Consider the following 14,366-nt stretch of genomic DNA (forward strand, 5'->3'; position numbering starts at 1 on the left):
AGAATTGCCTGAACCCAGGAGACGGAGGTTGCGGTGAGCCGAGATTGCACCATTGCACTCCAGCCTGGGTAACAAGAGCGAGACTCCCTCTCAAAAATAAATAAATAAATAAATAAATAAAAATTAAAAAAAAAGAAAAAAAAGAAATAGTTCTATAAAATTTGCTCTAGTAAAATTGCATCAACTTGATATCTTTAATCACAAACTAACTCAGGTCTGAATTCTTTATCACAGACAAAAAGAATAATATATCTTTATTATACAATTTTGAGGACCAGGAGCTGGCCATTTAGTTTTTTTAAAGTCCAATCATATTCAAGGCATGAAAATTTACCAGGTTGATTTAATAAAGTAAAATTAGGCCACCCAGTGGCTAATATGATGTACTGCAGACATGAATATTTTATTTCCAAATCTGGATTGTACAAACCAGCATTATCACAGTAAGACAAATAGAGTTCTACCTAGCAATTCCATAAACAAAAACAATATGAGAAAATTTATATTTCATTAGTATGGATATGCTTTAAATGAGAAAAGATTATAAAATGTCCAAATATATATATTAAAGCTAGAAACTACCTTACAAACCATAAAATCCAAACTCCGTATATTAACCAGATGAAAAACTGAGGCAGAGTTTACCTGCTTCCCCAAAACAACATTGCCAGTTAATGACAAAACCGATTAAAAGATCAGTTCTCATATTTCAGTATAATTTCATTCCCACCCAGTTTGCTGGAAACAACACAGTAAAATTGCTTCCTACACACACACATATACATATTACTGAAAAAACATCTATTTCAAGAGCTGGCTTTTATCTTTTCAGGTTAGTGTAGTCATAGGTCATCTCAACTGTAAATAATCTATTACTAGTAAATACGTTTCTAAATATTTTATAAAAGTTTATTTTAAAGGGCAAAACTTTTAAATCTAAAATTAATTATGTATATATAAATATGCTTAAAAGTCAAATATGTTAATAACAGACATATTAATTTTAGTATTGCCTGTAAATTGTAATTACAACTCCCAGTGGGATGTAAAATTATTTAAAGTCACAATACAAATTAGTCTTTTCCTGTATGTAAATCTAGAGGAGAGATACTACAGCTATCTTAAAGATCAAAACAACCAACATCCTGCAGTTGTTCACACTTGAGGTAACGCTTAGTCTTCTACTCTTTGTTTGTTTGTTTGTTTTTCCAGATCACATAGCAAACGTATATTACAGGATTTACACCTATACTCTTAGGCAAAACTTGTATACAGCGAACTATAGTTTTCACTTGAATGCTTACATAGTTGTATACTGGAGATCTCAAATTACAACCTGAAGTAACTGAATTATTTCTTTTCCCTTTCAACTACAAATTGAGTTCAAATATATTAAGATACTTAGCTAAAAGGCAAGAGATATTTTTCCCAATGACTATTTTTCCTTCAAAACAATTCACACTCTAACTTGTTTTTTGTTGAAGCACAAAGCAGAGCATCTACTATCTTCTAAGATACGTAAATCATATTTACATATGCAAGAAATGTGGACTATGCAACACATTCAGGTATGAAGACTTAAGAGATATATCATTCAGAGATGATAATTTCTCCCCACATCCTCTATCTGTATCCTCCCAGGCAGAATGTAGCTTCACCCCACCACACTTAATTACTCCAGATTTATGACTCTTTAAATCATTCTATCGTGTTTAAATTAACTTATACAACTGGCAAGGGATAAATGTCAAAAATACAATTAATATTTAAATTTCAAGGTCACAGTATTGTCAATAAAACAACTTATACAGGGAAACTGACATTAAGTCATTTTTCCTTTCTTTGTCTATTATTATGAAACATGCACTTCATACCTAGGAAATGGACAGAAAACCCACTGGGAAGGAGAAAGTTCTGACATTTAAATATTCATGTCTACCCATAACTTTAATTTAACTAAATGCTGATGGCAGAATTAGCCAAGAAACTGTTTCAAACAAGATTAATATGAATACTGATAAGTAGATAATATCACACATTGATAAATTTGTTAAGTTGACATATTCATTTGTCATCTTAATAATCTTTAAATTTTTTTATATTTAAAAATTCAAAAAGCCTAAATCAGTACTTCAGTAATCATAATTACAAGATCTTCAAATATCTATCTTTTCTGAAGATTGATGTTAACTGGGTCCTTGAAGTTCTAGAGGGATGGTTCTTTCCTGGGTGATTCTGTCCCCCAAAAGATATTTGGCAATGTCTGGAGACATTTTTACTGTAATGACTGAGTTAAGTGGAGTGTTACTATCTCTACTGGGTAGAAGCCAGGGATGCTATAAACATCTCCCCATTACACAGAATTATCTGGTCCAAGATGTCAACAGTGCAAAGGTTGAAAACTGTTCTAGGGGGATCTGTGTATACATTTATTTCATCTCAAGTGTTTGTCCTATAACTTATTACAAAACTAATAAGCTTACAGGGACTTCTGCAGAAACATCTTGCACACAGCAGATGCTTAACAGACAAATAAAGCAAAAAACAATTATGTATAGTTACTGCCGACTTTTAGCAGAAATCTGCAATGAATGACCTCCATTACTAAATTTCAACTTAGGAAATAGTTAAGACTTTAGGGCTGTGGATCTAGATAAATATAATATCTGGAAAGTCTGCCAAACATCTTTTCAGGTTTATTTGATAATGCTGAAAATCAGAAGACACCCTGTATTTTTTTTATCTAAGCAATTACTCCACATAATTTACGAGTAGCTGCTGTAATGCATATAAACAAAAATTAGACGCATAAATTCATCCTAGCACATTTTCCAGGCCCCCCCCCTCAAAAAAAAATATGCCTTACCTCTGAGCAACACTTAGATACGGTCAGAGCCAGACACAGACACTCAAAATATTAAGCGAATCAAACACATTGTTTTATTTTAACATCAAGCTACTAGTAGTAACAATGTGCCATGGTCCCAGTATAAGATATTAAAATATACATATATACATAAAGCTGAGAATATGGGTATGGGAATTACAGAAAACATCAAAAAGGTCCTCTCAGCTATTCCACAGAGGATTTTCCACAACGTTTCAAGGTAGCCAAGTTGGCAGAAGGGTAGCTGCCCAGGTTCACAGCGGAGTTCCTATTTTGACTGTACGGTCATTCAGAAGAGTAGCCGGAACACCATTTTCAAGTCTTCCCGGCAGGACACAGCCACTTTTCTCTGCGTAGCGAACTCCCTAAAAGCGCTCGACTTACCTGGCAAGAAACCTGCCTCCAAGAAGTGGCAGCGTAAGGACAGGCGTCTGGACGCGCATTGTAGGGAGAACCACGGAGCAACCTGGGCATCTCTTACGCCCCTCGTCTCAAATACCCTGGTCCCCAACTCTCTACACATCGCGGCTGCATTCCGGCCATCGAGGCCAAGCGGCCGCGGGAAGAAAAACCTCTGCCCTCGCCGGGGAGGGCCTTATGGCGGGAGGGGGCAGCGGGAAAGGAAAGAGAATCTGAGCCGAGAAGGCGCCGACAGGCCTGGGCGAAAGGGGTGCCACCCACCTGCGCGACCTCTTCGCCATCCTTCAAGTACCGCATAGGAGCGGGCTGGACGGGGACGCGGATCAGCCTCCTCTAGCCTCCGGCGAATGCTCCTTCTCCCTGACCCTCTAGCCGCTTCCCTCGCTCCCTCCGAAGGCAGCCGAGTGCGGAACGCAAGTCCTCGGCAGGGCGCGACGGAGGGACAGCGGGGGCGGACCGCGACCCGCCCCCGGCCCCGGTCCGCAGCGCTGCTCCTAGCCCCGGCCCGGCCCGGCCAGGGATGCCCCCAACATGTCAGGAGGCGCGCTCCCACCCTCCGCCGGCCTCTCCCACCGCTGCTCAGCCTCCCCGCCCCGGTCCCAGCGCGACTCTGCCACAGGCGCCTACCCCCGCCCGCTCCCCGCAGCTAGCAGTTCTGCAGGGATCGCAGTCTCCTGCAGGGTTTTGTCCGCACCGCCGAATCTCGCGCCCAGCCTCCCTCAAGAGCCGCCGTTTGAATCTGCGCACGCGGCCCTGAACCTCATTGGCTATGGGGGCCGCACGCGAAGGAGCGAGGGCGGGGCAGGGAGAGCGCGCGCGACTGAGGGCGGGGCTGGGGAGCTGGAAGCCGGGACTGGAACTCGCCGGAGTCAGGGAAGGAGCCGGGAGCCAGCGGGTGGGGCTGCGGGTGGGGCACGGGCGGGGCGGGGGGTGGTGGTGCCGAGCTGTCATACGACCCGGAACGCGCCGAGAGGCGCACCGCGCAGGGCCTCCTGGGAGAGCGAGTTCCTGCGCTCGCCAGAGGCGGGTCCGGAAGCGGCGCCGGAACCGTCCAGCCGCCCCAAATTTCTGGGGTGAGCGGACAGAGTTTCTGGCAGAGTGAGTGATCCCGCAGCCTCGCCTCGGCTACATTTGTCACTCCTTAGGTGTCTCCCACCTCACTAGTTAGGAGGAGCGGTCTTCGGACCTGAGACAAATGTAACCAAAAATTTGCGCGGCCGTTATTTTTTAAGCAAACGTGAGCTATTTTTACCCAGACATCATAGCTACGAGAGTTACGAAGACTCTGGCAGGAAACCAAGTATCATCTATTTTCCTCAAAAAGCAGCAGAAGCGTGACAAGTGAAAAAAGTTCCTAGCGGGAGACGTGCTTGAAACGGGGACGGGAGATAATCCTTGTCTGCCGTTGGTCCTCAAGGTGCTCAATTTCGTGTCCCACTCTACGGGAAATAACGTGCGCGGCGGAGGAGCCCGGTCCTGGAGAATAACGCGTGAAGACGGCAGTGGACTGGGCATTTTGCCCAGACGAATGAGCATGGTAGTTGTGTATAAGGTGACCTTCCTTCCTCTGGAGAGACCGGGGAGGGGGGAACCACCGGAGGAGTTTCTAGCGGTTGCAGCTACTCGAGGTTCCGAGTCTAATAACTACAAACTGTTCATGTCAAGTAGCATTAAAGTAGATTTGCTACAGTAACAATCAGACTCGGATAAGGATCTAAATTTGCAAGGCAACATGGTCTACTGCATAGAGCACTGAGCCACATGTTAAACACTGTAACAAACTGACACTTGCTATTTTGAAATTTTACGCATCATCTTTTGCAAATCAGATGCAGGTGCAGAGTGAATTAAGAGGAGCTGAATTGAGAGAAGCTTGCATACACTACTGTCAAAACTTAAACCCACTGGCTTTTTTTTACAGTTCCTTTTTTCATGGTATAGATTCTGGGAAGGTAACGGAAGGAAGGTAAAACAGGTTTTCTTTCTCTTTTTTTTTTTTTTTTTTTTGGGGGGGGGAGGGGGGACAAGGTCTTGCTCTTTCGCCCATGCTGGAGTGCAGTGGCACAATCATAGCTTACAGTAGACTCGAACTCTTGGGCTGAAGCGACCCTCTTGGCTCAGCCTCCAAAGTAGCTGGGACTATACCTGGCAAAGCGTTTCTTCCAGATCATTCCTTAATGGGTTACTGGTTCAGTTTAAAAAAAAAAAAAAAAAAAAAAAAACTAATTTAGAGACTAATTTAGACATTTGAGTTCCCAAATTTCATTATGTTCCCAATGTCATTTGGAATCACTGTTTCACTGTTTTCTTGTTTACCCCTGGGTCATACATTACTGCACTTATTTATACCTAACAGGCAAAAGAGCTTCTACCATATTTTAGTCTGTATTCAGTTTTATACAGAATACCTTTTTTAGAGCTTGAAGACAGATGTTTTAGATTTTGACAGTAAAACAAATTTCCCTCATTTTTACATATGGGAAAAAACGATTTCCAGAAAGATAACATTGTGAAATTACGTAAATCACTTATAAAACTCAGGGCAAAGTGTGGAATTAAAGTGCTTCATAGTCATTTGAATACACATGTTCAGATATATGATAAACTAAGGAGGGGCTTTTTTTAAGCACATTTAAAGATTTTATTCAGAGTATATAAAGAACTCAAAACTCAGTGAGGAAAAAAAGTTTTTTTACTGGGCAAAAGATTTAAACATTTCACCAAACAAGATATATACATGACAGGCACACGAAATGATGTTCCACCTCACTAGTCACTGGAGAAATGCAAATTAAACCACAATGAGATACTAGTACACATCTGTTAGAATGAGGGTGGAAAATGATTGACTGTACAAATGTTGGTGAAGATGAAAATGCTGAGCAAGTGTAATTTGCATACATTGCTAGTAGTGATGTAGAAAGCCATTTTGGAAAACGTTTATAGTGGCTTTGTTTTGTTTGTTTTTTAATTTTTGTGGGTACATAGTAGGTGTATATAGTTATGGGGTACATGAGATATTTTGATACAGGCATGCAATGTGAAATAATCACATCATGGTGATGGAGTATCCATCCCCTCCAGTATTTATCTTTTGTGTTACAAACCCATTACACTCTCAGTTATTTTAAAGTGTACAATTAAACTATTGACTATAGTCACCTGTGCTATCAAATAGTAGGTCTTGGGCCGGGCGCGGTGGCTCAAGCCTGTAATCCCAGCACTTTGGGAGGCCGAGGCGGGTGGATCACGAGGTCAAGAGATCGAGACCATCCTGGTCAACATGGTGAAACCTCGTCTCTACCAAAAAAAATACAAAAAATTAGCTGGGCATGGTGGCGCGTGCCTGTAATCCCAGCTACTCAGGAGGCTGAGGCAGGAGAATTGCCTGAACCCAGGAGGCGGAGGTTGCGGTGAGCCGAGATCGCGCCATTGCACTCCAGCCTGGGTAACATGAGTGAAACTCCGTCTCAAAAAACAAAACAAAACAAAACAAAACAAAAAAACAAATAGTAGGTTTTTGTTTGTTTGTTTAGACAGAGTCTCCCTCTGTCACCCAGGCTGGAGTGCAGTGGCATGATCACTGCTCACTGCAACTCCACCTCCCACATTTAAGCAATTCTTGTGCCTCAGCCTCCCAAGTAGCTGGGATTACAGGTATGTTTCACCATACCCTGCTAATTTTGGGGGTTTTTCTTGTTTGTTTGTTTGTTTGTTTGTTTGTTTGTTTTGAGACAGAGTCTCACTCTTGCCCAGGCTGGAGTGCAGTGGCATGATCTCAGCTCACTGCAACCTCCACCTCACGGGTTCAAGCATTTCTCCTGCCTTAGCCTCTCAGTAGCTGGGATTACAGGCATGCACCACCATGCCTGGCTAATTTTTTGTATTTTTAGTAGAGATGGGGGTCTCACCATGTTCACCAGCCTGGTCTGGAACTCCTAACCCCAGGTGATCCATCCACCTCGGCATTCCAAAGTGCTAGGATTACAGGCATAAGCCACCACACCTGGCCTAATTTTTGTATCCTTAGTAGAGATGGAGTTTTGCCATGTTGGCCAGGCTGGTCTCAAACTCCTAACCTCAGGTGATCTGCCCACCTCAGCCTCCCAAAGTGCTAAGATTACAGGCATGAGCCACTTAGCCTAGCCTATCCTATTATTTTGTTGTTGTTTGAGACAGAGTTTTGCTCTTGTTGCCCAGGCTGTAGTGCGTTGGAGCGATCTAAGCTCACTGCAACCTCTGCCTCCCAGGTTCAAGCAATTCTCTTGGAGCCTGGCATAGTTTTCAAGTTTTTAGAGATGGGGTCTAGCTGTGTTGCCCAGGCTGGAGTGCAGTGGTGTGATTATAGCTCACTGTAACCTTGAACTCCTGAGCTCTAGCAATCCTCCTACCTCACTCTCCTAAAGTGCTGAGATTATAGGCATGAGCCATCTGTGCCCAACCAGGGCCATTCTTTAGAGATGCTGGTGTGGTTACTAAGAGAAACAGTCTTCCTTGGTCTTCTTGCACTCCTATATACATCTTGGTGGGTGTGCCAAGATGCAAGGCTCTGAGTACTCTTTTACACAGGCCATTTCTAAGGGTTGCTTGCAGCTAGTTGCCTTGAGAGATGAGGTAACATCTCAATCCAAGACAAAAACCAGGTTTACTTACTGCTTACTATAAAAGCAGTGGATTCCCAAGTTCAGTGTTTCTCAACTGTAGCACAAGTCCACTGTATGCATGACATCCATCTGGGCCCATTGCATTGCCCCATGGGACCTGAAAACAAGAGTAACTGGCACAAATGCATTGACGCTCAAGGTGTTTGCTGTGTTGTAAGTAATACCAATACCTTGTCCTTGACCTAAGAGTCTGGTGTCTTCTGGGAAAAGGATCCATGAGCCACTAACAGTTTAACTTAGCTTGTTAAGAAGGGTAAAATCAAATCCCAGCCCTGACAGCTAGAGTATCGTGAATGAAGGGGCACTCACAACCCCTGTCACTCTCCTTATTATATTTACATTTCCATGAAGTAGATTTTTATTTTTCCAATTCAAAATTTTATTTAGAATTCCTAAATTCTTCAGCCCAATTTTTATTGGATAAAGTGTATGTCTTCTGATTGAAAGTAACCATTGGCCAGGCGCAGTAGTTTAGGCCTGTAATCCCAGCACTTCGGGAGGCCAAGGCGGGTGGATGACCTGAAGTCAGGAGCTCAAGACCAGCCTGGCTAACATGGTGAAACCCCATCTCTACTAGAAATACAAAAATTAGGTGAGGTAGCTGGCGCCTGTAGTCCCAGCTACTCAGAAGGCTGAGGCAGCAGAATCACTTGAACCCAGGAGGCGTAGGTTACAGTGAGCCAAGATCGCACCCCTGCACTCCAGCCTGGTGACAGAGCGAGACTCTATCTCAAAAAAAAAAAAAAAAAATCATCATCAGATATAACAAGAAAAAGGAGAAAGGAAAGGAAAGAGAGAAAGAAAAGAAGAGAGGAGAGGAAGGGGAGGGGAGGAGTGGGAAACCATCAGCACCCTTCTCTCATAGCTATAGTTTTGTTGGATATGGAGCTCCAGAGGCATAGAAAGCATTCATAGATAATGGTGACCCCTTTCACATGAATGGCTAACTTTTGCTTATTTGGTAAAAGGATAAAATATTTGAAAATGATAATCTGAACATTCTGATTTTTAGTTTTAGGAAAAACTTAAGAGCATGCAATACTAGACTCAAATGCTGAAAAGCTAGTGATACTCTGCTGTTCCTCTTTAGTGAATTATGGATAAATATAGTAAACAAATTAGTACAAAGTTGGTTTGTTTGTACATATTCATGTCAATCACAGTAATAGAGAGGTAGTGGTATAATATAAAATTTCTGGGCCGGCCCGTGTTTCACGCCCGTAATCCTAGCACTTTGGAGGCCAATCAAGGCAGGTGGATCACAAGGTCAGGAAATTGAGACCATCCTGACCAACGTGGTGAAACCCCATCTCTACTAAAAATACAAAACTTAGCTGCATGGTGGCAGGGGCTTGTTATCCCAGCTACTAAAAAGGCTGAGGCAGGAGAATCACTTGAACCAGGTAGTCGGAGGTTGTGAACTGAGATCACACCACTGCACTCCAGCCTGGGCAACAGAGTGAGGCTCCATCTCAAAAAAAAAAAAAAAAATTTCTGCACAGAGCACATAGCACCTGGTGCTATAATAAAGATTGAGAATCCCTATTCTTAGAGAAGAAATGCTTATTAATCCTATTTATTTCTTATTAATCTTATTCAATTTTTAACAGTTCTTGAACACCTACTCATGCTACACATTGGTACTATAGAAGATACATTTTGCTCTCAAAAGCAGTCTCAAGTTTAGCACCTCAACCTGTTACCAGGAAAGTCAAACATTCTATCTTCTAAATTACTCTTATTTTTTCAATTTAGTTAATTTTTATAGGTAGAACTAGCTAAAAGAAAGTAACTTAAAGTAATAGTAAAGTCAAATTTGAACTTAAATCTCTAAATTGAGAGAACCAACTTAAAAAATTTTCAATATATGAAAATGTACTTTAAAATCATGTACATACAAATAAAGGATATGCTGATATTATTTTAATAATATCTGTAAAGTATGTTTTAGATTGGCTATAACTTGATAAATCAATTCTCGGTATTAAAATGAATAGTCTTTTCCTCTACTATATAAATCTACAAGTCTTCTCCCAATTATCTTTTTTTTTTAGAGACAAGGTCTTGCTCTGCTGCCCAGGCTGGAGTAGTAATACATGGAGTGCAGTGACTCACACAAACATAGTTCACTGCAGCCTCAAACTCCTGGGCTCAAGTGACCCTCCCACCTTGGTCTTCCAAAGTGTTGGGATTACAGGTGTGAGCCACCCAGTCTGACTCAATTATTTTGAATTCAGATCTATTAGTGATCTCATAGTCTATTACTCTCTCATACTCTAGTAATATGATCCATCCATTTAAAGTGTACAATTTCATTTTTAGTATCTTCAAAGAGTTGTGCAGCCATCACCACAATCAATTTTATCCCATCTTCTTCATCACCTCCCCCCAAAATCTGTACCCATTAGCAGTCATTCCCCATTTTCTCCCAAGGCCCTCAGCCCTAGGCAACAACTACTCTACTTTCTGTCTCTTTGTTTGCTTTTTAAACAGGGTAGAGCTAAATAGATTTATATTTCAAAAGATACCCCAGGTGACCATGTAGAGGATATATTGGATTGGACATGACTAGAAGCTGGGAGATGAGTTAAAAGAACTGGGTGTAACTGGGTGAGGGACAGGAACTTAAACTGATGTACTGGCAGTGGGGATGGAGAAGACAGAATAATGGAGAGAGAAAAAGGTGAATCCAAACTCTCAGGTTCTTATTTGAAAGACTGGCTGGCTGGTGGTGCTACTAATTAGGAATAGGATACAGGAGTAATTATAGATTGGTGGGTAGAAAGTGAGTTCCATTTTGGTACATGTTGAATTTTGGGGTTTTGGTGCTCCCAGATGGAGAGAAATGTAGTTCAAGAGTGAGGTTGGGATTGAAAATAAAGATTTGTGAATCACAGGATGTGACTAAAGTCACAGGAGTAGATGAGATTACCTAGTAAAAGAGTATAGAGCAAGAAACCGGGCTAAAAGTGAAGTAACGGGAAATGCCAACAAGGAACAGATAGAAGAGCAAGGCTTGCAAAGGAGTTTAAGGGACAGACATCATGAAGGTGATATAATAGAAATCAAGAATGAAAGTTTCAAATAACGGGGAGAAATGAACTCAAATGCTATAGAAAGTAAAATGAGAACTGACTTCTTTCTGCAAGTATATATTGGATTTAACAGGGTTTGGTGACTTTTTGGCCACAATTTCAATGGCATGTTGGTGGTAAAAGTCCGATTTCAAGAGGACTGATGACTGATTAGGTAATGAAGTCAAGGCACTCTTTGAAGATTCTAGAGAGAAAAGGGAAGGGAAGGCAGTGGTGATACATGGTTACGGGAAGGAGGGGGGTGTGGGTGCGTGGGTGGGTGGGTGGATGGATGGATGGGTATATTTAGAGCAATGATTTCAACCTTACTGGAGCCAATATCCCCTTTTTATAATAATATTTTCTATTGCCTGTACCATACTAAAATGAAACTCATAGGTAACTTACACATTAACTTTTTAAAAATTATTTTACTGCCCTACCTACAATATAGAAAACAAAAGAAATTTATAGTAAAATCTCTCTTGGGCATAACTACTCCAGCTGATATATAGGTAGAGTCACCATGAACACATTATTTACAAATACAGACATCCATTCATGGGCGGTATTAGTGTCTTAAAACTTGGAGCTGGGGTGCCTTCAGTAATGTGATTTTCTAAAATGGGGAAACAACTATTGGTTCAGCCTGAACAAAATAAAATACAATCTTTCTTTGATTTATGAGGTAGTTGCATTTCTGGAAGATATTCAATTATTTTATAGTGCAAAAACACTTCTGCACTTTTGTTTATATGTAAAAGGAAGTCTGGTTTTAGCTTACATAATTATAATCAAGTTTTTCACTTACATGACTGGTTGAAAGGTAAATGGAGTGCAGAATATTTCTTCCTTGTGCAGGACTGTCTCACACATTGATAGAGTAATGTGTTCCCAGTCCCAGCACACTAAATGCCATAACCACCATCAAGCAGCACAGATTACCCTTAAACATTCCACAATTCACTGTGCCCATTAGTAATGCCTGGACATGCCGAGCCAGTAGAGAAGGGGAGGCTGGAAAAAGACAAGATAGATTATTAATTCTGTTGAAGTAGAAAGAAGGTGATAACATTTAGAGTGGAGGTAGAAAGATCCGAATTTAAGAGAAGCACACATATTTATATCTTGGTGGATGTCATGCTTCCCACCAATGAGTGATAACCCTGCTTTGAGGATTCTGTGGCCTGCTGGTAAGCAAGTCATTTTAATGCCCTGAATACCGTCTTCCCTAATGTGGAGTTCCTATCCTTTATTTCGAACCCTCAGTAGGCTTTTTTTTTTTTTGTAAATGAGGGCTAGAATTTGAACACTATCGAAAATTACTTTTTGAAGAGAAACATTGCTTTTATTATTACAGGCCAAAAATGTTGAAAATTTCAGCAACAGTACATCAGTTTCCTACTGCTGCTGTAACAAATTACCACAGATGTAGTGGCTTAAAATACAAACATTACCCTAAGGTTCTGGAGGCCAGAAGTGCAAACAGGATTTTATTGGGCTAAAATCAAGGTGTCTGGAGGGCTGTGTTCATTTTCTGGAAGCTCTAGAGGAGAATTTGTTTCCTTGTTTTTGCCAGCTCCTAAAGGCAGTGTGCACTCCTTGGCTCACAGCCCACTCCTCTATTTTCAAAGCCAGTGAAGTAGCACCTTCAGATCTTTCTCTGACTCTCTTGTCTCCCTCTTCCATTCTTTTTTTTTTTTTTTTTTTTTTTTTTTGAGATGGAGTATCACTCTGTCATCCAGGCTGGAGTGCAGTGGCGCATTTTCGGCTCAACGCAACCTCTGACTCCCTGTTTCAAGTGCTTCTTCGGCCTCAGTCTCCCGAGTAGCTGGTATTACAGTCACGCGCAACCACGCCCAGCTCATTTTTGTATTTTTAGTAGAGACGGGGTTTCACCATGTTGGTCAGGATGGTCTCGATCTCCTGACCTCATGATCCGCCCGCCTCAGCCTCCCAAAGTGCTGGGATTACAGGCATGAGACACTGCACCTGGTCCCTTTTCCATTCTTAAGTGTTGTTGTGAACAACTGGGCCCACCTGGATAATCCAGGTTAATCCCTCCATATCAGGATCCTTAATTTAATCACATCTGTAAAGTCCCTTTTGCCATGTAAAGTAATATAGTCACAGGTTCTGGGTATTAGAACATGGACACTTGAGAAATCATTATTCTCTCTACCACAAAGTGTAGAGCAAGGAGTATTGGGTTTAAATAGGGACACTTTAAAACATTTCTTTCACTTTACAGTTTTCTTCCCATGCAGTACAAGTGCTCTTATTTTTAACTTTAAAAGCCAAACTAAGAATCTATAACTGCTTATGTTAGACAGTGTGATTTCTATTTATAATTTCCATCAAATTTAAAATAGCACCCTAAATGTACACTGAAGATTAGCAAAAATATCGGTGGTGAGGGGACAGAGAATGAAGCAAACATTTCTCTATCCAAGATATAGTTCTAAACCTGAGTTTTGTTTTCAGATTGAATACCTGGTTTCATCATTTCTGCCAAAGCACTTTTACTCTTTGGAGCTATTTCATTATAGGATTTATTGATTTATTTCCTTCTAGGATTTAATGATTTTTTGGAGACAGAGTCTCACTCTGTCACCCAGGCCTGAGTGCAGTGATGCGATCTCAGCTCACTGAAACCTCTGCCTCCCAGATTCAAGCGATTCTCCTGCCTCAGCCTCCGGAGTAGCTGGGGTTATAGGTCTGCACCACCATGCCTGACTAATTTTTTGTTTTGTTTAGGTATTTTTAGTGGAGATGGGGTTTCACCATATTGCCCAGTAGTTCTTGAGCTCAGGCAGTCTGCCACCTTGGGCCCACCAAAGTGCTAGGATTACAGGTGTGAGCCACTGTGCCTGCCCCTTCTAGAATTTTTTTTAAAAATCAGCTGGGTATGGTGGCACCCCTCTAGTCCTAGCTACTGGGGAGGCCAAGGCGGAAGTATCCCTTGGACCTAGGAGTTCGAGGCTGCAGTGAGCTATAATCACACCCCTGCACTCCACCTTGGGTAACAGAGTAAGACCTCATTTCTTTCCAAAAAAAAAAAAAAAAAAAGTATAGTCTTCTAGGAACTATATTAACCAGGGCTTTTCAAGCCAGCATAAGCAAATCTTGAGAGTACTGCCCTTTCATTACAGGAGAATGGGAAGCAGTAGGTACAGTTATATGTACAGTGCATATTCCTAAGGAAGCAATTTAAAGATTTAGAGTAGAAAATGAATGATTAAGTCGTTTTGTATTGTTTACATAATATAAATAGGAATATATCATATTTACAAACTGAATTTGTAGAGATAGAACGTTTTC

The 14,366-nt window shown here is 41.4% G+C and overlaps 1 protein-coding gene across 4 annotated transcripts in view; it reads right to left on the reverse strand.

Moving 5' to 3' along the window:
- MYBL1 (MYB proto-oncogene like 1) overlaps positions 1-4,086 on the reverse strand; it is a 49,833-nt gene extending 45,747 nt beyond the window's left edge. For 2 of the 4 annotated variants that reach the window (XM_032296243.1, XM_032296242.1), the window contains exon 1: positions 3,569-3,966. In XM_032296243.1, the coding sequence (XP_032152134.1) occupies positions 3,569-3,588 (20 nt within the window). In that variant the 5' untranslated portion in view covers positions 3,589-3,966. Of the gene's footprint in view, positions 1-3,568 lie in introns of all 4 variants that reach the window. The other 2 variants (XM_032296241.1, XM_032296239.1) reach the window with 2 other exon arrangements.
- Between the last annotated feature and the right edge of the window lie 10,280 nt (positions 4,087-14,366).

The sequence above is a fragment of the Sapajus apella genome, unplaced genomic scaffold (assembly GCF_009761245.1).
Source record: "Sapajus apella isolate SASKATOON/1434 unplaced genomic scaffold, GSC_monkey_1.0 scaffold35, whole genome shotgun sequence".
Classification (NCBI taxonomy): domain Eukaryota; kingdom Metazoa; phylum Chordata; class Mammalia; order Primates; family Cebidae; genus Sapajus; species Sapajus apella.